General features: G+C 54.7%; 1 protein-coding gene across 1 annotated transcript; it reads right to left on the bottom strand.

Annotated features, from left to right (window-relative positions):
* Positions 1-1,626: 1,626 nt before the first annotated feature.
* On the bottom strand, positions 1,627-17,296 carry LOC144490131 (inactive dipeptidyl peptidase 10-like; the record flags this gene model as incomplete). The annotated part of the gene is made up of 6 exons (XM_078207938.1): positions 17,194-17,296; positions 16,498-16,593; positions 15,497-15,591; positions 8,940-9,014; positions 2,979-3,031; positions 1,627-1,708 (listed from the first exon to the last, which is right to left on the bottom strand). Coding segments are annotated over exons 1-6 (462 nt in total), but the record flags the coding sequence as incomplete, so codon positions are not given.
* Between the last annotated feature and the right edge of the window lie 5,538 nt (positions 17,297-22,834).

Below are 22,834 nucleotides of genomic sequence, written 5' to 3'. Positions count from 1 at the left end.
AAGCTCCCTCTACACTGTCCCCATCAAACACTCCCAGGACAGGTACAGCATGGGGTTAGATACAGAGTAAAGCTCCCTCTACACTGTCCCCATCAAACACTCCCAGGACAGGTACAGCACGGGGTTAGATACTGAGTAAAGCTCCCTCTACACTGTCCCCCATCAAACACTCCCAGGACAGGTACAGCACGGGGTTAGATACAGAGTAAAGCTCCCTCTACACTGTCCCCATCAAACACTCCCAGGACAGGTACAGCACGGGGTTAGATACAGAGTAAAGCTCCCTCTACACTGTCCCCCATCAAACACTCCCAGGACAGGTACAGCACGGGGTTAGATACAGAGTAAAGCTCCCTCTACACTGTCCCCCATCAAACACTCCCAGGACAGGTACAGCACGGGGTTAGATACAGAGTAAACTCCCTCTACACTGTCCCCCATCAAACACTGCCCAGGACAGGTACAGCACGGGTTAGATACAGAGTAAAGCTCCCTCTACACTGTCCCCATCAAACACTCCCAGGACAGGTACAGCACGGGTTAGATACAGAGTAAAGCTCCCTCTACACTGTCCCCATCAAACACTCCCAGGACAGGTACAGCACGGGGTTAGATACAGAGTAAAGCTCCCTCTACACTGTCCCCATCAAACACTCCCAGGACAGGTACAGCACGGGGTTAGATACAGAGTAAAGCTCCCTCGACACTGTCCCCCATCAAACACTCCCAGGACAGGTACAGCACGGGGTTAGATACAGAGTAAAGCTCCCTCTACACTGTCCCCCATCAAACACTCCCAGGACAGGTACAGCACGGGGTTAGATACAGAGTAAAGCTCCCTCTACACTGTCCCCCATCAAACACTCCCAGGATAGGTACAGCACGGGGTTAGATACAGAGTAAAGCTCCCTCTACACTGTCCCCCATCAAACACTCCCAGGATAGGTACAGCACGGGGTTAGATACAGAGTAAAGCTCTCTCTACACTGTCCCCCATCAAACACTCCCAGGACAGGTACAGCATGGGGTTAGATACAGAGTAAAGCTCCCTCTACACTGTCCCCCATCAAACACTCCCAGGACAGGTACAGCACGGGGTTAGATACAGAGTAAAGCTCCCTCTACACTGTCCCCATCAAACACTCCCAGGACAGGTACAACACGGGGTTAGATACAGAGTAAAGCTCCCTCTACACTGTCCCCCATCAAACACTCCCAGGACAGGTACAGCACGGGGTTAGATACAGAGTAAAGCTCCCTCTACACTGTCCCCATCAAACACTCCCAGGACAGGTACAGCATGGGGTTAGATACAGAGTAAAGCTCCCTCTACACTGTCCCCATCAAACACTCCCAGGACAGGTACAGCACGGGGTTAGATACAGAGTAAAGCTCCCTCTGCACTGTCCCCATCAAACACTCCCAGGACAGGTACAGCACGGGGTTAGGTACAGAGTAAAGCTCCCTCTACACTGTCCCCATCAAACACTCCCAGGACAGGTACAGCACGGGGTTAGACACACAGTGAAGTTAGTTGGATGCTGTATCTCTACATTCCCTGTGGCTCTCTCAGTCTGGGAGGAATCTATCTTTCACGATATTCAGGGTGATGTGTGTGTGTCTCACCAGTTGGCTGCCTTGTGTTCCCCAGGCTGCGTACTGTAGTGTGCTACCTTGGACCTCAGGTGCCATCAGCTCCAAGCACTCCCTGCAACCATAAAGAGAATGGCATGTGAATCCCAAGCACCAACAGGAAAAATCGATTAAACGGCATCCTTATTCCTTGGTCCACATCCAGCGGCACTGACTCCCTACAGTGCGGCGCTCCCTCAGCGCTGACCCTCCCACAGTGCGGCGCTCCCTCAGCACTGACCCTCCCCACAGTGCGGCGCTCCCTCAGCGCTGACCCTCCCACAGTGCGGCGCTCCCTCAGCACTGACCCTCCCACAGTGCGGCGCTCCCTCAGCGCTGACCCTCCCACAGTGCGGCGCTCCCTCAGCACCAACCCTCCCACAGTGCGACGCTCCCTCAGCACTGACCCTCCCACAGTGCGGCGCTCCCTCAGCACTGACCCTCCCACAGTGCGGCGCTCCCTCAGCACTGACCCTCCCCACAGTGCGGCGCTCCCTCAGCACTGACCCTCCCACAGTGCGGCTCTCCCTCGGCACTGACCCTCCCACAGTGCGGCGCTCCCTCAGCACTGACCCTCCCACAGTGCGGCACTCCCTCAGCACTGATCCTCCCACAGTGCGGTGCTCCCTCAGCACTGACCCTCCCACAGTGCGGCGCTCCCTCAGCACTGACCCTCCCACAGTGTGGCGCTCCCTCAGCACTGACCCTCCCACAGTGCGGCACTCCCTCAGCACTGACCCTCCCACACTGCGGCACTCCCTCAGCACTGATCCTCCCACAGTGCGGCGCTCCCTCAGCACTGACCCTCCCACAGTGCGGCGCTCCCTCAGCACTGACCCTCCCACAGTGCGGCGCTCCCTCAGCACTGACCCTCCCACAGTGCGGCGCTCCCTCAGCACTGATCCTCCCACAGTGCGGCGCTCCCTCAGCACTGACCCTCCCACAGTGCGGCGCTCCCTCAGCACTGACCCTCCCACAGTGTGGCGCTCCCTGTGCACTGACCCTCCCACTGTGCGGCGCTCCCTCAGCACGGACCCTCCCACAGTGCGGCGCTCCCTCAGCACTGACCCTCCCACAGTGTGGCGCTCCCTGTGCACTGACCCTCCCACAGTGCGGCGCTCCCTCAGCACCGACCCTCCCACTGTGCGGCGCTCCCTCAGCACGGACCCTCCCACAGTGCGGCGCACCCTCAGCACTGACCCACAGCGCGGCGCTCCCTGTGCACTGACCCTCCGATAGGAGATGGTGTTGGGGGGTAGCCGGCCACCTTGGGGCCTGTGAAATGACGGTCTCGTGTAGGATGAGAGTGAGGCAGGGAGGGGTGTGGCAGTGAGAGATAGTCTTACCCATTGAGGACGTTGTAGATGGTGTAGGAGGCTGTGTATGAGTGACGATAGATCTGCAGATTGGGGGAGAATGGCAGACAGTTAACCTCACTCCCGGAGAGGGACTGAGAGCCCTTCGCTGGGTCGGAAACTTCCCCTCATCTCCCCCTCCAACCCCCTCTGGTTCTTTCACCAAATCTCTTCAATCTGTCCCCCCCTCAACCCCCCCCACCCTCTGGTTACCGACCCTCTTGCCACTGAGGAACAGTTTCTCTCTCTGTCTGTCTCTCTCCCTGCCTCTCAGCATCTCTCTCTCTGTCTTCCTCTCACTGTCTCTCTCATGGTCTGTCTCGGTCTGTCTCTCTCCCTCTCTCTCTGTTACAGGCTCCAGGAGGAGGAGGGGCTGAATGGCCTCCACCTGTTCCTGTGTAGCAGGTTCGAGGAGAGGGGCTGAATGGCCTCCTCCTGTTCCAGTGTAACAGGCTGGAGGAGGAGGGGTTGAATGGCCTCCTTCTGTTCCTGTGTAACAGGCTGGAGGAGGAGGGGCTGAATGGCCTCCACCTGTTCCTGTGTAGCAGGTTCGAGGAGAGGGGCTGAATGGCCTCCTCCTGTTCCTGTGTAACAGGCTGGAGGAGGAGGAGGGGCTGAATGGCCTCCCCCTGTTCCTGTGTAACAGGCTGGAGGAGGAGGAGGGGCTGAATGGCCTCCTCCTGTTCCTGTGTAACAGGCTGGAGGAGGAGGGGCTGAATGGCCTCCTCCTGTTCCTGTGTAACAGGCTGGAGGAGGAGGAGGGGCTGAATGGCCTCCCCCTGTTCCTGTGTAACAGGCTGGAGGAGGAGGAGGGGCTGAATGGCCTCCTCCTGTTTCTGTGTAACAGGCTGGAGGGGGAGGGGCTGAATGGGCCTCCTCCTGTTCCTGTGTAACAGGCTGGAGGAGGAGGAGGGGCTGAATGGCCTCCTCCTGTTCCTGTGTAACAGGCTGGAGGAGGAGGGGCTGAATGGCCTCCTCCTGTTCCTGTGTAACAGGCTGGAGGAGGAGGGGCTGAATGGCCTCCTCCTGTTCCTGTGTAACAGGCTGGAGGAGGAGGAGGGGCTGAATGGCCTCCCCCTGTTCCTGTGTAACAGGCTGGAGGAGGAGGAGGGGCTGAATGGCCTCCTCCTGTTCCTGTGTAACAGGCTGGAGGGGGAGGGGCTGAATGGCCTCCTCCTGTTCCTTTGCAGTTTGAGTTTTCTTGTCAGAGTTTTCTCAGTGTTTGGGGGAAGGAGAATAGATTGAACTAAAATGCGTTGTTGGGAGAAGCTGGGGGTACAAGGACACAAGTCAGGAGTGCGATGGAATATTCTCCACTCGCCTGGACGAGCGCGACTCCGACAACACTCGAGAAGCTCCACACCATCCAGGACAAAGCAGCCCCCGACTCTGCTCGACACACTACCACCCCCCGCCCCCCCCTCGACATCCACTCCCTCCACCACCGATGCACAGCGGCAGCTGTGCGCACCAACTACTGGATGCCCCGCAGCGACTCGCCGAGGCTCCTTCGAACAGCACCTTCCAAACCCACCACCTCTACCCACCTAGAAGGTCAAGATGGGGGTGGGGTGGGGGGGGAAAGCAGCAGATGCATGGGGAACACCACTACCTGCAAGTTCCCCCCTCCGACACACGCACACACACACACACACACACACACACACACAAACACACACACACAACTATGGGTGTACCTACAACACGGGGACTGACTGATGTCCAATCACAATCCTGGAACTCCCTCCCTAACAGCGCCGTGGATGTACCTACACCACACACACACACGGGGACTGACTGATGTCCAATCACAATCCTGGAACTCCCTCCCTAACAGCGCCGTGGATGTACCTACACCCCACACACACGAGGACTGACTGATGTCCAATCACAATCCTGGACCTCCCTTGCTAACAGCGCCGTGGGTGTACCTACACCACACACACACGGGGACTGACTGATGTCCAATCACAATCCTGGACCTCCCTTGCTAACAGCGCCGTGGGTGTACCTACACCACACACACACGGGGACTGACTGATGTCCAATCACAATCCTGGAACTCCCTCCCTAACAGCGCCGTGGGTGTACCTACACCACGCACACACAGGGGCATAGAGTACAAGAGTAAGGGAGGTTATGGTGAACTTGTACAAGACACTGGTTAGACCTCAGCTGGAATATTGTGCACAGTTCTGGGCAACACACGAGTGGAAGGATGTGAACACATTGGAGAGAGTGCAGAAGAGGTTAAAAGAATGGTTCTCGGGCTGAGAAACCTCAGCTATGAGGATAGATTGGAGAGGTTGGAGCATGACTCAGGACCCCCCACGCACCCCGGACATTCTCTCTTCCACCTTCTTCCGTCGGGGGAAAAAGATACAAAAGTCTGAGGTCACGTACCGACCGACTCAAGAACAGCTTCTTCCCTGCTGCTGCCGTCAGACTTTTGAATGGACCTACCTCGCATTAAGCTGATCTTTCTCTACACCCCGAGCTGTGACTGTAACACTACTTTCTGCACCCTCTCCTTTCCTTCTCTATGAACGGTATGCTTTGTCTGTATAGCGAGCATAGAGAAAGATCAGCTTAATATCAGGTCGGTCCATTCAAAAGTCTGACGGCAGCAGCAGCAGGGAAGAAGCTGTTCTTGAGTCGGTCGGTACGTGACCTCAGACTTTAGTATCTTTTTCCCGATGGGGGAAGGGGGCGGATGGTTAAATACAGAGATTCAGCTCAGAAAAGGCCCTTCAGCCCATCGACAATGACTAGCACTCGAGTCGCACTAATCTCAGGAGGCTGGAGTACAGCAGGAACACGGGTACGGGGTAGAGGGGATGAATGGCCTGATTCTGTGCAGCTAAATACTCCTCCTATTGGGGATTTTCACAGCTACTTCATTGCAGTGTTCATGTAACGCTTGGTTTCATCGGTCAGAACATTGAACACAGGAGTTGGGACGTCTTGTTGAAGATGTACAAGACATTGGTAAGGCCACACTTGGAATACTGTGTACAGTTCTGGTCACCCTATTATAGAAAGGATATTATTAAACTAGAAAGAGTGCAGAAAAGATTTACTAGGATGCTACCGGGACTTGATGGATTGAGTTATAAGGAGAGTGCTACCGGGACTTGATGGATTGAGTTATAAGGAGAGTGCTACCGTGCAAAGGGACCTGGGGGTCCTTGTGCATGAGACGCAAAAACCCAGTCTGCAGGTACAACAGGTGATCAAGAAGGCAAATGGGATGTTGGCCTATATCACGAGGGGGATAGAATATAAAAGCAGGGATGTCTTGATGCACCTGTACAGGGCATTGGTGAGGCCGCAGCTGGAATACTGTGTGCAGTATTGGTCCCCTTATATGAGGAAGGATATATTGGCATTGGAGGGAGTGCAGAGAAGGTTCACCAGGTTGATACCGGAGATGAGGGGTTTGGATTATGAGGAGAGGCTGAGGAGATTGGGTTTGTACTCGTTGGAGTTTAGAAGGATGAGGGGGGATCTTATGGAGACCTATAAGATAATGCGGGGGCTGGATAGGGTGGAGGCGGAGAGATTCTTTCCACTTAGTAAGGAAGTTAAAACTAGAGGACACAGCCTCAAAATAAAGGGGGGGTCGGTTTAAGACAGAGTTGAGGAGGAACTTCTTCTCTCAGAGGGTGGTGAATCTCTGGAATTCTCTGCCCACTGAGGTGGTGGAGGCTTCCTCGTTGAATATGTTTAAAGCGCGGATAGATGGATTCCTGATCGGTAAGGGAATTAAGGGTTATAGGGATCAGGCGGGTAAGTGGTACTGATCCACATCAGATCAGCCATGATCTTATTGAATGGCGGGGCAGGCTCGAGGGGCCGGATGGCCTACTCCTGCTCCTATTTCTTATGTTCTTATGTTCTTATGAGAGGCTGGATAGACTGGGACTTTTTTCTCTGGAGCGTAGGAGGCTGAGGGGTGATCTTATAGAGGTCTATAAAATAATGAGGGGCACAGATCAGCCAGATAGTCAATATCTTTTCCCAAAGGTAGGGGAGTCTAAAACTAGAGGGCATAGGTTTAAGGTGAGAGGGGAGAGATACAAAAGTGTCCAGAGGGGCATTTGTTTCACACAGAGGGTGGTGAGTGTCTGGAACGAGCTGCCAGAGGCAGTAGTAGAGGCGGGTACAATTTTGTCTTTTAAAAAGCGTTTAGACAGTTACATGGCTACGATGGGTATAGAGGGATATGGGGCAAATGTGGGCAATTGGGACTAGCTTCAGGGTTTAAACAAAAGGGCAGCATGGACAAGTTGGGCCGAAGGGCCTGTTTCCATGCTGTAAACCTCTGACTCCAAGCCTACTTGTGACACTAATAAATAAACTTGAACTTTCAAACTATTGCGTGTAATCTCATTCATACTAAACACCAGGATCGAGCAGACGCACCACCACTGCTGTACCCCAGAGTGAGCCAGGGCTGTAGCAATGGAAGCTGTTATACTGAACATCAGCAGCACGTTCTAGAACACTCTCTCTCCCTCGCGCTCTCTCTACATTAATCCATGTCCATGCTGACTGCTGACACATTATTGCTGAGTCGGTAATACTGAGACGTCAGATGATGTTGAAAAACACTTTCCACTTCAAACCCGTCCCATCCCGAGATCTTCCCAACACTGTCAGTTACAGAGGAACACATTGCCTTGTAGACTTGTGTGTTTAAACCCTCTATCCCCAGTGTGGTAGCACACACCAGGAGAGAATAAAGCTCCCTCTACACTGTCCCCCATTAAACACTCCCAGGACAGGTACAGCACGGGGTTAGATACAGAGTAAAGCTCCCTCTACACTGTCCCCCCATCAAACACTCCCAGGACAGGTACAGCACGGGGTTAGATACAGAGTAAAGCTCCCTCTACACTGTCCCCATCAAACACTCCCAGGACAGGTACAGCACGGGGTTAGATACAGAGTAAAGCTCCCTCTACACTGTCCCCATCAAACACTCCCAGGACAGGTACAGCACGGGGTTAGATACAGAGTAAAGCTCCCTCTACACTATCCCCCATCAAACACTCCCAGGACAGGTACAGCACGGGGTTAGATACAGAGTAAAGCTCCCTCTACACTGTCCCCCATCAAACACTCCCAGGACAGGTACAGCACGGGGTTAGATACAGAGTAAAGCTCCCTCTACACTGTCCCCATCAAACACTCCCAGGACAGGTACAGCACGGGGTTAGATACAGAGTAAAGCTCCCTCTACACTGTCCCCATCAAACACTCCCAGGACAGGTACAGCACGGGGTTAGATACAGAGTAAAGCTCCCTCTACACTGTCCCCATCAAACACTCCCAGGACAGGTACAGCACGGGGTTAGATACAGAGTAAAGCTCCCTCGACACTGTCCCCCATCAAACACTCCCAGGACAGGTACAGCACGGGGTTAGATACAGAGTAAAGCTCCCACTACACTGTCCCCATCAAACACTCCCAGGACAGGTACAGCACGGGGTTAGATACAGAGTAAAGCTCCCTCGACACTGTCCCCCATCAAACACTCCCAGGACAGGTACAGCACGGGGTTAGATACAGAGTAAAGCTCCCACTACACTGTCCCCATCAAACACTCCCAGGACAGGTACAGCACGGGGTTAGATACAGAGTAAAGCTCCCTCTACACTGTCCCCCCATCAAACACTCCCAGGACAGGTACAGCACGGGGTTAGATACAGAGTAAAGCTCCCTCTACACTGTCCCTCGGGACAGGTACAGCACGGGGTTAGCCGCTGGGACATTGTGCTGGTTATGTCAGGAGCTGTGGGTCGTTGCTGGCTGGTGGGCTGTCTGGGTGATTGGCGTCACTGTCCAATGGGCTAACCTCCCCGCCGCAGTCTCCCCACGCAGTGCCCCAGCCAATCAGTGATCAGCGCGGTGCCCAGGTGTATCCTACCTGTCTTCAGGTATCTTACCTGGGTGACATTGTGGGAGAGCAGTACGTAATTCAGATCCGCCGACACCTGGTACCCTGTGGCCTTGAGGCTAAGCTGGTGGGTAAATAGAGAGAGGGGACTCACAAACTGGGTACAGGACAGCAGGCAACAGAGGGGGAGTGGTTACAAACACACTCCCCCCCACACCCCCCCCCACCATTCCTGTAAACACGACACACTTCATTCCCCTCTCCCTGTCTCTCTCTGTGTCTAATTCTCTCTCTCCCTCTCTCCCTGTCTCTCTCTTGCTCTCTCCGTCTCTCTCCCTCCCTCCCTCCTTCTTTCTCTCTCCGTCTCTCTCTCCATCTGTGTCTCTCTCTCACTCCCAGTCTCAGTCTCTCCCAGTCTCAGTCTCTCTCTCCCACTCCCAGTCTCTCTCTCTCTCTCTCTCCCACTCCCAGTCTCTCTCTCTCTCTCTCTCCCACTCCCAGTCTCTCTCTCTCTCTCTCTCCCACTCCCAGTCTCTCTCTCTCTCTCTCCCCCACTCCCAGTCTCTCTCTCTCCCACTCCCAGTCTCTGTCTCTCTCTCTCCCAGTCTCTCTTTCTCTCCCCCGTCTCTCTCTCTCCCACTCCCAGTCTCTCTCTCTCTCTCCCCCACTCCCAGTCTCTCTCTCTCTCTCTCTCCCACTCCCAGTCTCTGTCTCTCTCTCTCCCAGTCTCTCTTTCTCTCCCCCAGTCTCTCTCTCTCTCTCTCCCAGTCTCTCTCTCTCTCCAGTCTCTCTCTCTCTCTCTCTCCCAGTCTCTCTCTCTCCCAGTCTCCCCCAGTCTCTCTCTCTCTCTCCCACTCCCAGTCTCTCTCTCTCTCCCACTCCCAGTCTCTCTCTCTCCCAGTCTCTCTCTCGCTCCCAGTCTCTCTCTCTCTCTCTCTCCCACTCCCTCTCTCTCTCTCTCCCACTCCCTCTCTCTCTCTCTCCCAGTCTCTCTCTCTCCCACTCCCTCTCTCTCTCTCTCTCCCAGTCTCTCTCGCTCCCAGTCTCTCTCTCGCTCCCAGTCTCTCTCTCGCTCCCAGTCTCTCTCTCTCTCCCAGTCTCTCTCTCTCCCACTCCCTCTCTCTCTCTCTCTCCCAGTCTCTCTCGCTCCCAGTCTCTCTCTCGCTCCCAGTCTCTCTCTCGCTCACAGTCTCTCTCTCTCTCTCCCAGTCTCTCTCGCTGTCTCTCTCCCTCTCTCTCTCTTGCTGTCTCTCTCGCTGTCTCTCTCTCTCTCTTGCTGTCTCTCTCTCGCTGTCTCTCTCTCTCAGCCTGTCTCTCTCTCGCTGTCTGTCTCTCTCTCTCAGTCTCTCTCTCTCTTAGTCTCTATGTCTCTCTCTCTCTCTCTCCCAGTCTCTCTCTCTCCCAGTCTCTCTCTCTCTCCCTGACTCTCTCTCGCGCTGTCTCTCTCTCAGTCTCTCTCTCTCTTAGTCTCTATGTCTCTCTCTCTCTCTCTCCCAGTCTCTCTCTCTCCCAGTCTCTCTCTCTCCCAGTCTCTCTCACGCTGCCTCTCTCTCGCGCTGTCTCTCTCGCGCTGCCTCTCTCTCTCCGTCTCTCTCTCAGAAACAAAGGCAATGAGGAATAGCCCCAAGAATTTTAAGGGTTTGTATTTCTAAAACACCAGAATGCTTTCAAAGCAGCAATTAGCAATTAAGTCTACGTTTGTTTACTATTCGCAAGTAGGCCTTACATTAACACTGCAATGAAGTTACTGTGAGAATCCCCCTAGTCCCCACACTCTGGCGCCTGTTCGGGTGACACTGAGGGAGAATTTAGCACGGCCCAATCCACCCTAACCAGCCCCGTCTTTCGGACAGTGGGAGGAAACCGGAGCACCCGGAGGAAACCCACGCAGACACGGGGAGAACGTGCAAACTCCGCACAGACGGTGACCCAAGCCGGGAATCGAACTCGGGTCCCTGGCGCTGTGAAGCAGCAGTGCTAACCTCACTGTGCCAACCTGTGACATTCAGTCACCCGAGGAGATATCCGAGACTGGGCAAAGAAAAATCTTGGACAAAGGATTGGTTGTAAGTCGGAAAAAAGAGTGAGAGAGAGAGAGAGAGAGAGAGAGGTGGAGAGGGAGAGAGGGAGAGAGAGAGAGAGGTGGAGAGGGAGAGAGGGAGAGAGAGAGAGGTGGAGAGGGAGAGAGGGAGAGAGAGAGACAGAGAGAGGTGGAGAGGTTCAGGGAGGGACTTCCAGAGCTCGGGGCCCCCCAGGCAGCTGAAGGCACGGCCGCCAATGGCGGAGCGATGGGAATCGGGGGGGGGGGGGGGGGGTTCGAGAGGCCGGAATTGGAGGAGCGCAGAGATCTCGGAGGGTCGTGGGAGGTTACAGAGATAGGGAGGGGGTGCAGGGGCTGGAGGTGGTTACAGAGATAGGGAGGGGGTGTAGGGGCTGGAGGTGGTTACAGAGATAGGGAGGGGGTGCAGGGGCTGGAGGTGGTTACAGAGATAGGGAGGGGGTGTAGGGGATGGAGGAGGTTACAGAGATAGGGAGGGGGTGTAGGGGGCTGGAGGAGGTTACAGAGATAGGGAGGGGGTGTAGGGGGCTGGAGGAGGTTACAGAGATAGGGAGGGGGTGTAGGGGGCTGGAGGAGGTTACAGAGATAGGGAGGGGTGTAGGGGCTGGAGGTGGTTACAGAGATAGGGAGGGGGTGTAGGGGGGCTGGAGGAGGTTACAGAGATAGGGAGGGGGTGTAGGGGGCTGGAGGAGGTTACAGAGATAGGGAGGGGGTGTAGGGGCTGGAGGTGGTTACAGAGATAGGGAGGGGGTGTAGGGGAGCTGGAGGAGGTTACAGAGATAGAGAGGGGTGTAGGGGCTGGAGGTGGTTACAGAGATAGGGAGGGGGTGTAGGGGGGCTGGAGGAGGTTACAGAGATAGGGAGGGGGTGTAGGGGGCTGGAGGAGGTTACAGAGATAGGGAGGGGGTGTAGGGGGGCTGGAGGAGGTTACAGAGATAGGGAGGGGGTGTAGGGGGCTGGAGGAGGTTACAGAGATGGGGAGGGGGTGTAGGGGCTGGAGGAGGTTACAGAGATAGGGAGGGGGTGTAGGGGCTGGAGGTGGTTACAGAGATAGGGAGGGGGTGTAGGGGGGCTGGAGGAGGTTACAGAGATAGGGAGGGGGTGTAGGGGGCTGGAGGAGGTTACAGAGATAGGGAGGGGGTGTAGGGGGGCTGGAGGAGGTTACAGAGATAGGGAGGGGGTGTAGGGGGCTGGAGGAGGTTACAGAGATAGGGAGGGGGTGTAGGGGGGCTGGAGGAGGTTACAGAGATAGGGAGGGGGTGTAGGGGGGCTGGAGGAGGTTACAGAGATAGGGAGGGGGTGTAGGGGGCTGGAGGAGGTTACAGAGATAGGGAGGGGGTGTAGGGGGCTGGAGGAGGTTACAGAGATAGGGAGGGGATGCAGGGGGCTGGAGGGGGTTACAGAGATAGGGAGGGGGTGTAGGGGGCTGGAGGAGGTTACAGAGATAGGGAGGGGGTGTAGGGGGGCTGGAGGAGGTTACAGAGATAGGGAGGGGGTGTAGGGGGCTGGAGGAGGTTACAGAGATAGGGAGGGGGTGTAGGGGGCTGGAGGAGGTTACAGAGATAGGGAGGGGATGTAGGGGGCTGGAGGGGGTTACAGAGATAGGGAGGGGGTGTAGGGGGCTGGAGGGGGTTACAGAGATAGGGAGGGGGTGTAGGGGGCTGGAGGAGGTTACAGAGATAGGGAGGGGGTGTAGGGGGGCTGGAGGAGGTTACAGAGATAGGGAGGGGGTGTAGGGGGCTGGAGGAGGTTACAGAGATAGGGAGGGGGTGTAGGGGGCTGGAGGAGGTTACAGAGATAGGGAGGGGGTGTAGGGGGCTGGAGGAGGTTACAGAGATAGGGAGGGGGTGTAGGGGGCTGGAGGAGGTTACAGAGATAGGGAGGGGGTTTAGGGGGACTGGAGGAGGTTACAGAGATAGGGAGGGGGTGTAGGGGAGCTGGAGGAGGTTACAGAGATAGGGAGGGGTGTAGGGGGCTGGAGGAGGTTACAGAGATAGGGAGGGTGTGTAGGGGCTGGAGGAGGTTACAGAGATAGGGAGGGGGTTTAGGGGGACTGGAGGAGGTTACAGAGATAGGGAGGGGGTGTAGGGGGCTGGAGGAGGTTACAGAGATAGGGAGAGGATGTAGGGGGGCTGGAGGAGGTTACAGAGATAGGGAGGGGGTGTAGGGGGCTGGAGGAGGTTACAGAGATAGGGAGGGGGTGTAGGGGGCTGGAGGAGGTTACAGAGATAGGGAGGGGGTGTAGAGGGGCTGGAGGAGGTTACAGAGATAGGGAGGGGGTGTAGCGGGCTGGAGGAGGTTACAGAGATAGGGAGGGGGTGTAGGAGGCTGGAGGAGGTTACAGAGATAGGGAGGGGGTGTAGGGGGCTGGAGGAGGTTACAGAGATAGGGAGGGGTGTAGGGGGCTGGAGGAGGTTACAGAGATAGGGAGGGCGTGTAGGGGGCTGGAGGAGGTTACAGAGATAGGGAGGGGGTGTAGGGGGCTGGAGGAGGTTACAGAGATAGGGAGGGGGTGTAGGGGGCTGGAGGAGGTTACAGAGATAGGGAGGGGGTGTAGGGGGGCTGGAGGAGGTTACAGAGATAGGGAGGGGGTGTAGGGGGCTGGAGGAGGTTACAGAGATAGGGAGGTTGTGTAGGGGCTGGAGGAGGTTACAGAGATAGGGAGGGGGTGTAGGGGAGCTGGAGGAGGTTACAGAGATAGGGAGGGGGTGTAGGGGGACCGGAGGAGGTTACAGAGATAGGGAGGGGGTGTAGGGGGCTGGAGGAGGTTACAGAGATAGGGAGGGGGTGTAGGGGGCTGGAGGAGGTTACAGAGATAGGGAGGGGGTGTAGGGGGCTGGAGGAGGTTACAGAGATAGGGAGGGGGTGTAGGGGGACCGGAGGAGGTTACAGAGATAGGGAGGGGGTGTAGGGGGCTGGAGGAGGTTACAGAGATGATTAGAATGAGGTGGGCTGGCAGGTGTTGGATGGGTTGAAGGAGTTGGAAGATCAGGTCCTTCGGGATGGGATTTATGGCCATTTAGAAAGATGTGGATTAATCCGGGATAGTCAGCACGGATTCGTGAAGGGCAAGTCGTGCCTCACAAATTTGATAGAATTTTTTGAGGAGGTAACTAAGTGTGTTGATGAAGGTAGGGCAGTTGATGTCATATACATGGATTTTAGTAAGGCGTTTGATAAGGTCCCCCATGGTCGGCTTATGAAGAAAGTAAGGAGGTGTGGGATAGAGGGAAAGTTGGCAGATTGGATAGGTAACTGGCTATCTGATCGAAGACAGAGGGTGGTGGTGGATGGAAAATTTTCAGACTGGAGGCAGGTTGCTAGCGGAGTGCCACAGGGATCAGTGCTTGGTCCTCTGCTCTTTGTGATTTTTATTAATGACTTAGAGGAGGGGGCTGAAGGGTGGATCAGTAAATTTGCTGATGACACCAAGATTGGTGGAGTAGTGGATGAGGTGGAGGGCTGTTGTAGGCTGCAAAGAGACATAGATAGGATGCAAAGCTGGGCTGAAAAATGGCAAATGGAGTTTAACCCTGATAAATGTGAGGTGATTCATTTTGGTCGGACAAATTTAAATGTGGATTACAGGATCAAAGGTAGGGTTCTGAAGACTGTGGAGGAACAGAGAGATCTTGGGGTCCATATCCACAGATCTCTAAAGGTTGCCACTCAAGTGGATAGAGCTGTGAAGAAGGCCTATAGTGTGTTAGCTTTTATTAACAGGGGGTTGGAGTTTAAGAGCCGTGGGGTTATGCTGCAACTGTACAGGACCTTGGTGAGACCACATTTGGAATATTGTGTGCAGTTCTGGTCACCTCACTATAAGAAGGACGTGGAAGCGCTGGAAAGAGTGCAGAGGAGATTTACCAGGATGCTGCCTGGTTTGGAGGGTAGGTCTTATGAGGAAAGGTTGAGGGAGCTCGGGCTGTTCTCTCTGGAGCGGAGGAGGCTGAGGGGAGACTTAATAGAGGTTTATAAAATGATGAAGGGGATAGATAGAGTGAACGTTCAAAGACTATTTCCTCGGGTGGATGGAGCTATTACAAGGGGGCATAACTATAGGGTTCGTGGTGGGAGATATAGGAAGGATATCAGAGGTAGGTTCTTTACGCAGAGAGTGGTTGGGGTGTGGAATGGACTGCCTGCAGTGATAGTGGAGTCAGACACTTTAGGAACATTTAAGCGGTTATTGGATAGGCACATGGAGCACACCAGGATGATAGGGAGTGGGATAGCTTGATCTTGGTTTCAGATAAAGCTCGGCACAACATCGTGGGCCGAAGGGCCTGTTCTGTGCTGTACTGTTCTATGTTCTATCAGAGGCAGTAGGGGAATAGATGGGAATAGTGGGTATGGCACTGAGATCAGGCAGCCCAGGAGAAGGGAGTCTCACGGAGCGGGCGGTGGGCGGTGGGGGTTGGGGGGGGGGCTGGTGGAGGGAGGGGGGGGGTCTGGTGGGGGGAGGGGGGGGCTGGTGGGGGGTGGCGGGTGGGGGGTGGGGGGGAAAGCCGCAAGATCTCAACAATATCCACCTGATATCGACTTACAAAGGTGCCGCGTCCCACCAGAGTTATCACCTTCCTCGTCACAACGTTCTGTCTGATAACATCACCATCGAGTGTGCGAAAGATCACCTCATCTCCTGCGTTGGGGGAAAATTCCATCAGTATCCCTCTCTCCATCATCGCCCATTCCAAATGCAAAACTCCTCACCCTCAAACCCAGACAGTCATCCAGGATTAAACTCTCTGCCGTGTCCCCCCATCAAACACTCCCAGGACAGGTACAGCACGGGGTTAGATACAGAGTAAAGCTCCCTCTACACTGTCCCCATCAAACACTCCCAGGACAGGTACAGCACGGGGTTAGATACAGAGTAAAGCTCCCTCTACACTGTCCCCATCAAACACTCCCAGGACAGGTACAGCACGGGGTTAGATACAGAGTAAAGCTCCCTCTACACTGTCCCCCCATCAAACACTCCCAGGACAGGTACAGCACGGGGTTAGATACAGAGTAAAGCTCCCTCTACACTGTCCCCCATCAAACACTCCCAGGAAGGTACAGCACGGGGTTAGATACAGAGGAAAGCTCCCTCTACACTGTCCCCCATCAAACACTCCCAGGACAGGTACAGCACGGGGTTAGATACAGAGTAAAGCTCCCTCTACACTGTCCCCCATCAAACACTCCCAGGACAGGTACAGCACGGGGTTAGATACAGAGTAAAGCTCCCTCTACACTGTCCCCCATCAAACACTCCCAGGACAGGTACAGCACGGGGTTAGATACAGAGTAAAGCTCCCTCTACACTGTCCCCCATCAAACACTCCCAGGACAGGTACAGCACGGGGTTAGATACAGAGTAAAGCTCCCTCTACACTGTCCCCCATCAAACACTCCCAGGACAGGTACAGCACGGGGTTAGATACAGAGTAAAGCTCCCTCTACACTGTCCCCCATCAAACACTCCCAGGACAGGTACAGCACGGGGTTAGATACAGAGTAAAGCATTCCCTGCGGTTAAATACAGATTGAAGTTACTCACCCTTTGCCCATTTAAGTTGAGGATCGTGGATCTGGAACTCAGGTGCATTGAGATCTTCCAGTGTTAGCATCTGTCTGGGGCTGGGGATTGGCTCCTCTGTCAGGCACAGGGGAACGCAGAGTCAGAGAGGCTCCTTAAAGCTGCACCTATCTCCACTGTAATCTCACCCCGTCACCCCACTCTCACCGTGCCACCTCAGCTAATCTCAGCACGGGGAAAAGAAAGGGCTGGAGGGCACCCTCCTGTTCCTGTGTGACAGGCTGGAGGAGAGGGGCTGAATGGCCTCCTCCTGTTCCTGTGTGACAGGCTGGAGGAGAGGGGCTGAATGGCCTCCTCCTGTTCCTGTGTAACAGGCTGGAGGGGCTGAATGGCCTCCTGTTCCTGTGTAAGAGGCTAGAGAAGGGCCTGAATGGCCTCCTGTTCCTGTGTGACAGGCTGGAGGAGGGGCTGAATGGCCTCCTCCTGTTCCTGTGTGACAGGCTGGAGGAGGGGCTGAATGGCCTCCTGTTCCTGTGTAACAGGCTGGAGGAGGGGCTGAATGGCCTCCTCCTGTTCCTGTGTGACAGGCTGGAGGAGGGGCTGAATGGCCTCCTGTTCCTGTGTAACAGGCTGGAGGAGGGGCTGAATGGCCTCTGTGTGTGGTATTCACTGACTAAGCTGCTCTGTGTCTCTGGAGGTGTGTGCGGTGGACGGTACCTGGGCTGAGGAGGATAATGGAGACGATCACCATTGAGGAGATTAAGCCGATCACCAACATCGCAATCCCAATCCCTTTCCAATTCCGAGGCGGACCGCTGGAACTACTCCGATCCTGAAACAGAGATTCCCCCAGTCAGTGTGGCAATCACGCACTCAGATCTCCAACGTAACTGCGTGTGAGGGAGGGTCCCCGTTCTCCCCGCTTTACTCTGTATCTAACCCCGTGCTGTACCTGTCCTGGGAGTGTTTGATGGGGACAGTGTAGAGGGAGCTTTACTCTGTATCTAACCCCGTGCTGTACCTGTCCTGGGAGTGTTTGATGGGGGGACAGTGGAGAGGGAGCTTTACTCTGTATCTAACCCCGTGTTGTACCTGTCCTGGGTGTGTTTGATGGGGGACAGTGTAGAGGGAGCTTTACTCTGTATCTAACCCCGTGCTGTACCTGTCCTGGGAGTGTTTGATGGGGACAGTGTAGAGGGAGCTTTACTCTGTATCTAACCCCGTGCTGTACCTGTCCTGGGAGTGTTTGATGGGGACAGTGTAGAGGGAGCTTTACTCTGTATCTAACCCCGTGCTGTACCTGTCCTGGGAGTGTTTGATGGGGGACAGTGTCGAGGGAGCTTTACTCTGTATCTAACCCCGTGTTGTACCTGTCCTGGGAGTGTTTGATGGGGACAGTGTAGAGGGAGCTTTACTCTGTATCTAACCCCGTGCTGTACCTGTCCTGGGAGTGTTTGATGGGGGACAGTGTAGAGGGAGCTTTACTCTGTATCTAACCCCGTGCTGTACCTGTCCTGGGAGTGTTTGATGGGGGACAGTGTAGAGGGAGCTTTACTCTGTATCTAACCCCGTGCTGTACCTGTCCTGGGAGTGTTTGATGGGGGGACAGTGTAGAGGGAGCTTTACTCTGTATCTAACCCCGTGCTGTACCTGTCCTGGGAGTGTTTGATGGGGGACAGTGTAGAGGGAGCTTTACTCTGTATCTAACCCCGTGCTGTACCTGTCCTGGGAGTGTTTGATGGGGGGGACTGTGTAGAGGGAGCTTTACTCTGTATCTAACCCCGTGCTGTACCTGTCCTGGGAGTGTTTGATGGGGGACAGTGTAGAGGAAGCTTTACTCTGTATCTCACCCCGTGCTGTACCTGTCCTGGGAGTGTTTGATGGGGGGGACTGTGTAGAGGGAGCTTTACTCTGTATCTAACCCCGGGCTGTACCTGTCCTGGGCGTGTTTGATGGGGGACAGTGTAGAGGGAGCTTTACTCTGTATCTAACCCCGGGCTGTACCTGTCCTGGGAGTGTTTGATGGGGGACAGTGTAGAGGGAGCTTTACTCTGTATCTAACCCCGTGCTGTACCTGTCCTGGGAGTGTTTGATGGGGGACAGTGTAGAGGGAGCTTTACTCTGTATCGAACCCCGTGCTGTACCTGTCCTGGGAGTGTTTGATGGGGACAGTGTAGAGGGAGCTTTACTCTGTATCTAACCCCGTGCTGTACCTGTCCTGGGAGTGTTTGATGGGGACAGTGTAGAGGGAGCTTTACTCTGTATCAAACCCCGTGCTGTACCTGTCCTGGGAGTGTTTGATGGGGACAGTGTCGAGGGAGCTTTACTCTGTATCTAACCCCGTGCTGTACCTGTCCTGGGAGTGTTTGATGGGGACAGTGTAGAGGGAGCTTTACTCTGTATCTAACCCCGTGCTGTACCTGTCCTGGGAGTGTTTGATGGGGACAGTGTAGAGGGAGCTTTACTCTGTATCTAACCCCGTGCTGTACATGTCCTGGGAGTGTTTGATGGGGGACAGTGTCGAGGGAGCTTTACTCTGTATCTAACCCCGTGTTGTACCTGTCCTGGGAGTGTTTGATGGGGACAGTGTAGAGGGAGCTTTACTCTGTATCTAACCCCGTGCTGTACCTGTCCTGGGAGTGTTTGATGGGGGACAGTGTAGAGGGAGCTTTACTCTGTATCTAACCCCGTGCTGTACCTGTCCTGGGAGTGTTTGATGGGGGACAGTGTAGAGGGAGCTTTACTCTGTATCTAACCCCGTGCTGTACCTGTCCTGGGAGTGTTTGATGGGGGGACAGTGTAGAGGGAGCTTTACTCTGTATCTAACCCCGTGCTGTACCTGTCCTGGGAGTGTTTGATGGGGGACAGTGTAGAGGGAGCTTTACTCTGTATCTAACCCCGTGCTGTACCTGTCCTGGGAGTGTTTGATGGGGGGGACTGTGTAGAGGGAGCTTTACTCTGTATCTAACCCCGTGCTGTACCTGTCCTGGGAGTGTTTGATGGGGGACAGTGTAGAGGAAGCTTTACTCTGTATCTCACCCCGTGCTGTACCTGTCCTGGGAGTGTTTGATGGGGGGGACTGTGTAGAGGGAGCTTTACTCTGTATCTAACCCCGGGCTGTACCTGTCCTGGGAGTGTTTGATGGGGGACAGTGTAGAGGGAGCTTTACTCTGTATCTAACCCCGGGCTGTACCTGTCCTGGGAGTGTTTGATGGGGGACAGTGTAGAGGGAGCTTTACTCTGTATCTAACCCCGTGCTGTACCTGTCCTGGGAGTGTTTGATGGGGGACAGTGTAGAGGGAGCTTTACTCTGTATCGAACCCCGTGCTGTACCTGTCCTGGGAGTGTTTGATGGGGACAGTGTAGAGGGAGCTTTACTCTGTATCTAACCCCGTGCTGTACCTGTCCTGGGAGTGTTTGATGGGGACAGTGTAGAGGGAGCTTTACTCTGTATCAAACCCCGTGCTGTACCTGTCCTGGGAGTGTTTGATGGGGACAGTGTCGAGGGAGCTTTACTCTGTATCTAACCCCGTGCTGTACCTGTCCTGGGAGTGTTTGATGGGGACAGTGTAGAGGGAGCTTTACTCTGTATCTAACCCCGTGCTGTACCTGTCCTGGGAGTGTTTGATGGGGACAGTGTAGAGGGAGCTTTACTCTGTATCTAACCCCGTGCTGTACCTGTCCTGGGAGTGTTTGATGGGGACAGTGTAGAGGGAGCTTTACTCTGTATCTAAACCCGTGCTGTACCTGTCCTGGGAGTGTTTAATGGGGACAGTGTAGAGGGAGCTTTACTCTGTATCTAACCCCGTGCTGTACCTGTCCTGGGAGTGTTTGATGGGGGACAGTGTAGAGGGAGCTTTACTCTGTATCTAACCCCGTGCTGTACCTGTCCTGGGAGTGTTTGATGGGGGACAGTGTAGAGGGAGCTTTACTCTGTATCTAACCCCGTGCTGTACCTGTCCTGGGAGTGTTTGATGGGGACAGTGTAGAGGGAGCTTTACTCTGTATCTAACCCCGTGCTGTACCTGTCCTGGGAGTGTTTGATGGGGACAGTGTAGAGGGAGCTTTACTCTGTATCTAACCCCGTGCTGTACCTGTCCTGGGAGTGTTTGATGGGGGGGACAGTGTAGAGGGAGCTTTACTCTGTATCGAACCCCGTGCTGTCCCTGTCCTGGGAGTGTTTGATGGGGACAGTGTAGAGGGAGCTTTACTCCGTATCTAACCCTGTGCTGTACCTGTCCTGGGAGTGTTTGATGGGGGGGACTGTGTAGAGGGAGCATTACTCTGTATCTAACCGCGTGCTGTACCTGTCCTGGGAGTGTTTGATGGGGGACAGTGTAGAGGAAGCTTTACTCTGTATCTCACCCCGTGCTGTACCTGTCCTGGGAGTGTTTGATGGGGGACAGTGTAGAGGGAGCTTTACTCTGTATCTAACCCCGGGCTGTACCTGTCCTGGGAGTGTTTGATGGGGGACAGTGTAGAGGGAGCTTTACTCTGTATCTAACCCCGTGCTGTACCTGTCCTGGGAGTGTTTGATGGGGGACAGTGTAGAGGGAGCTTTACTCTGTATCGAACCCCGTGCTGTACCTGTCCTGGGAGTGTTTGATGGGGACAGTGTAGAGGGAGCTTTACTCTGTATCTAACCCCGTGCTGTACCTGTCCTGGGAGTGTTTGATGGGGACAGTGTAGAGGGAGCTTTACTCTGTATCAAACCCCGTGCTGTACCTGTCCTGGGAGTGTTTGATGGGGACAGTGTCGAGGGAGCTTTACTCTGTATCTAACCCCGTGCTGTACCTGTCCTGGGAGTGTTTGATGGGGACAGTGTAGAGGGAGCTTTACTCTGTATCTAACCCCGTGCTGTACCTGTCCTGGGAGTGTTTGATGGGGACAGTGTAGAGGGAGCTTTACTCTGTATCTAACCCCGTGCTGTACCTGTCCTGGGAGTGTTTGATGGGGACAGTGTAGAGGGAGCTTTACTCTGTATCTAAACCCGTGCTGTACCTGTCCTGGGAGTGTTTAATGGGGACAGTGTAGAGGGAGCTTTACTCTGTATCTAACCCCGTGCTGTACCTGTCCTGGGAGTGTTTGATGGGGGACAGTGTAGAGGGAGCTTTACTCTGTATCTAACCCCGTGCTGTACCTGTCCTGGGAGTGTTTGATGGGGACAGTGTAGAGGGAGCTTTACTCTGTATCTAACCCCGTGCTGTACCTGTCCTGGGAGTGTTTGATGGGGACAGTGTAGAGGGAGCTTTACTCTGTATCTAACCCCGTGCTGTACCTGTCCTGGGAGTGTTTGATGGGGGACAGTGTCGAGGGAGCTTTACTCTGTATCTAACCCCGTGTTGTACCTGTCCTGGGAGTGTTTGATGGGGACAGTGTAGAGGGAGCTTTACTCTGTATCTAACCCCGTGCTGTACCTGTCCTGGGAGTGTTTGATGGGGGACAGTGTAGAGGGAGCTTTACTCTGTATCTAACCCCGTGCTGTACCTGTCCTGGGAGTGTTTGATGGGGGACAGTGTAGAGGGAGCTTTACTCTGTATCTAACCCCGTGCTGTACCTGTCCTGGGAGTGTTTGATGGGGGGACAGTGTAGAGGGAGCTTTACTCTGTATCTAACCCCGTGCTGTACCTGTCCTGGGAGTGTTTGATGGGGGACAGTGTAGAGGGAGCTTTACTCTGTATCTAACCCCGTGCTGTACCTGTCCTGGGAGTGTTTGATGGGGGGGACTGTGTAGAGGGAGCATTACTCTGTATCTAACCCCGTGCTGTACCTGTCCTGGGAGTGTTTGATGGGGGACAGTGTAGAGGAAGCTTTACTCTGTATCTCACCCCGTGCTGTACCTGTCCTGGGAGTGTTTGATGGGGGGGACTGTGTAGAGGGAGCTTTACTCTGTATCTAACCCCGGGCTGTACCTGTCCTGGGAGTGTTTGATGGGGGACAGTGTAGAGGGAGCTTTACTCTGTATCTAACCCCGGGCTGTACCTGTCCTGGGAGTGTTTGATGGGGGACAGTGTAGAGGGAGCTTTACTCTGTATCTAACCCCGTGCTGTACCTGTCCTGGGAGTGTTTGATGGGGGACAGTGTAGAGGGAGCTTTACTCTGTATCGAACCCCGTGCTGTACCTGTCCTGGGAGTGTTTGATGGGGACAGTGTAGAGGGAGCTTTACTCTGTATCTAACCCCGTGCTGTACCTGTCCTGGGAGTGTTTGATGGGGACAGTGTAGAGGGAGCTTTACTCTGTATCAAACCCCGTGCTGTACCTGTCCTGGGAGTGTTTGATGGGGACAGTGTCGAGGGAGCTTTACTCTGTATCTAACCCCGTGCTGTACCTGTCCTGGGAGTGTTTGATGGGGACAGT

This window comes from Mustelus asterias, unplaced genomic scaffold (assembly GCF_964213995.1).
Source record: "Mustelus asterias unplaced genomic scaffold, sMusAst1.hap1.1 HAP1_SCAFFOLD_2908, whole genome shotgun sequence".
Classification (NCBI taxonomy): Eukaryota; Metazoa; Chordata; class Chondrichthyes; order Carcharhiniformes; family Triakidae; genus Mustelus; species Mustelus asterias.
This window is presented reverse-complemented; position numbering and strand designations above follow the sequence as displayed.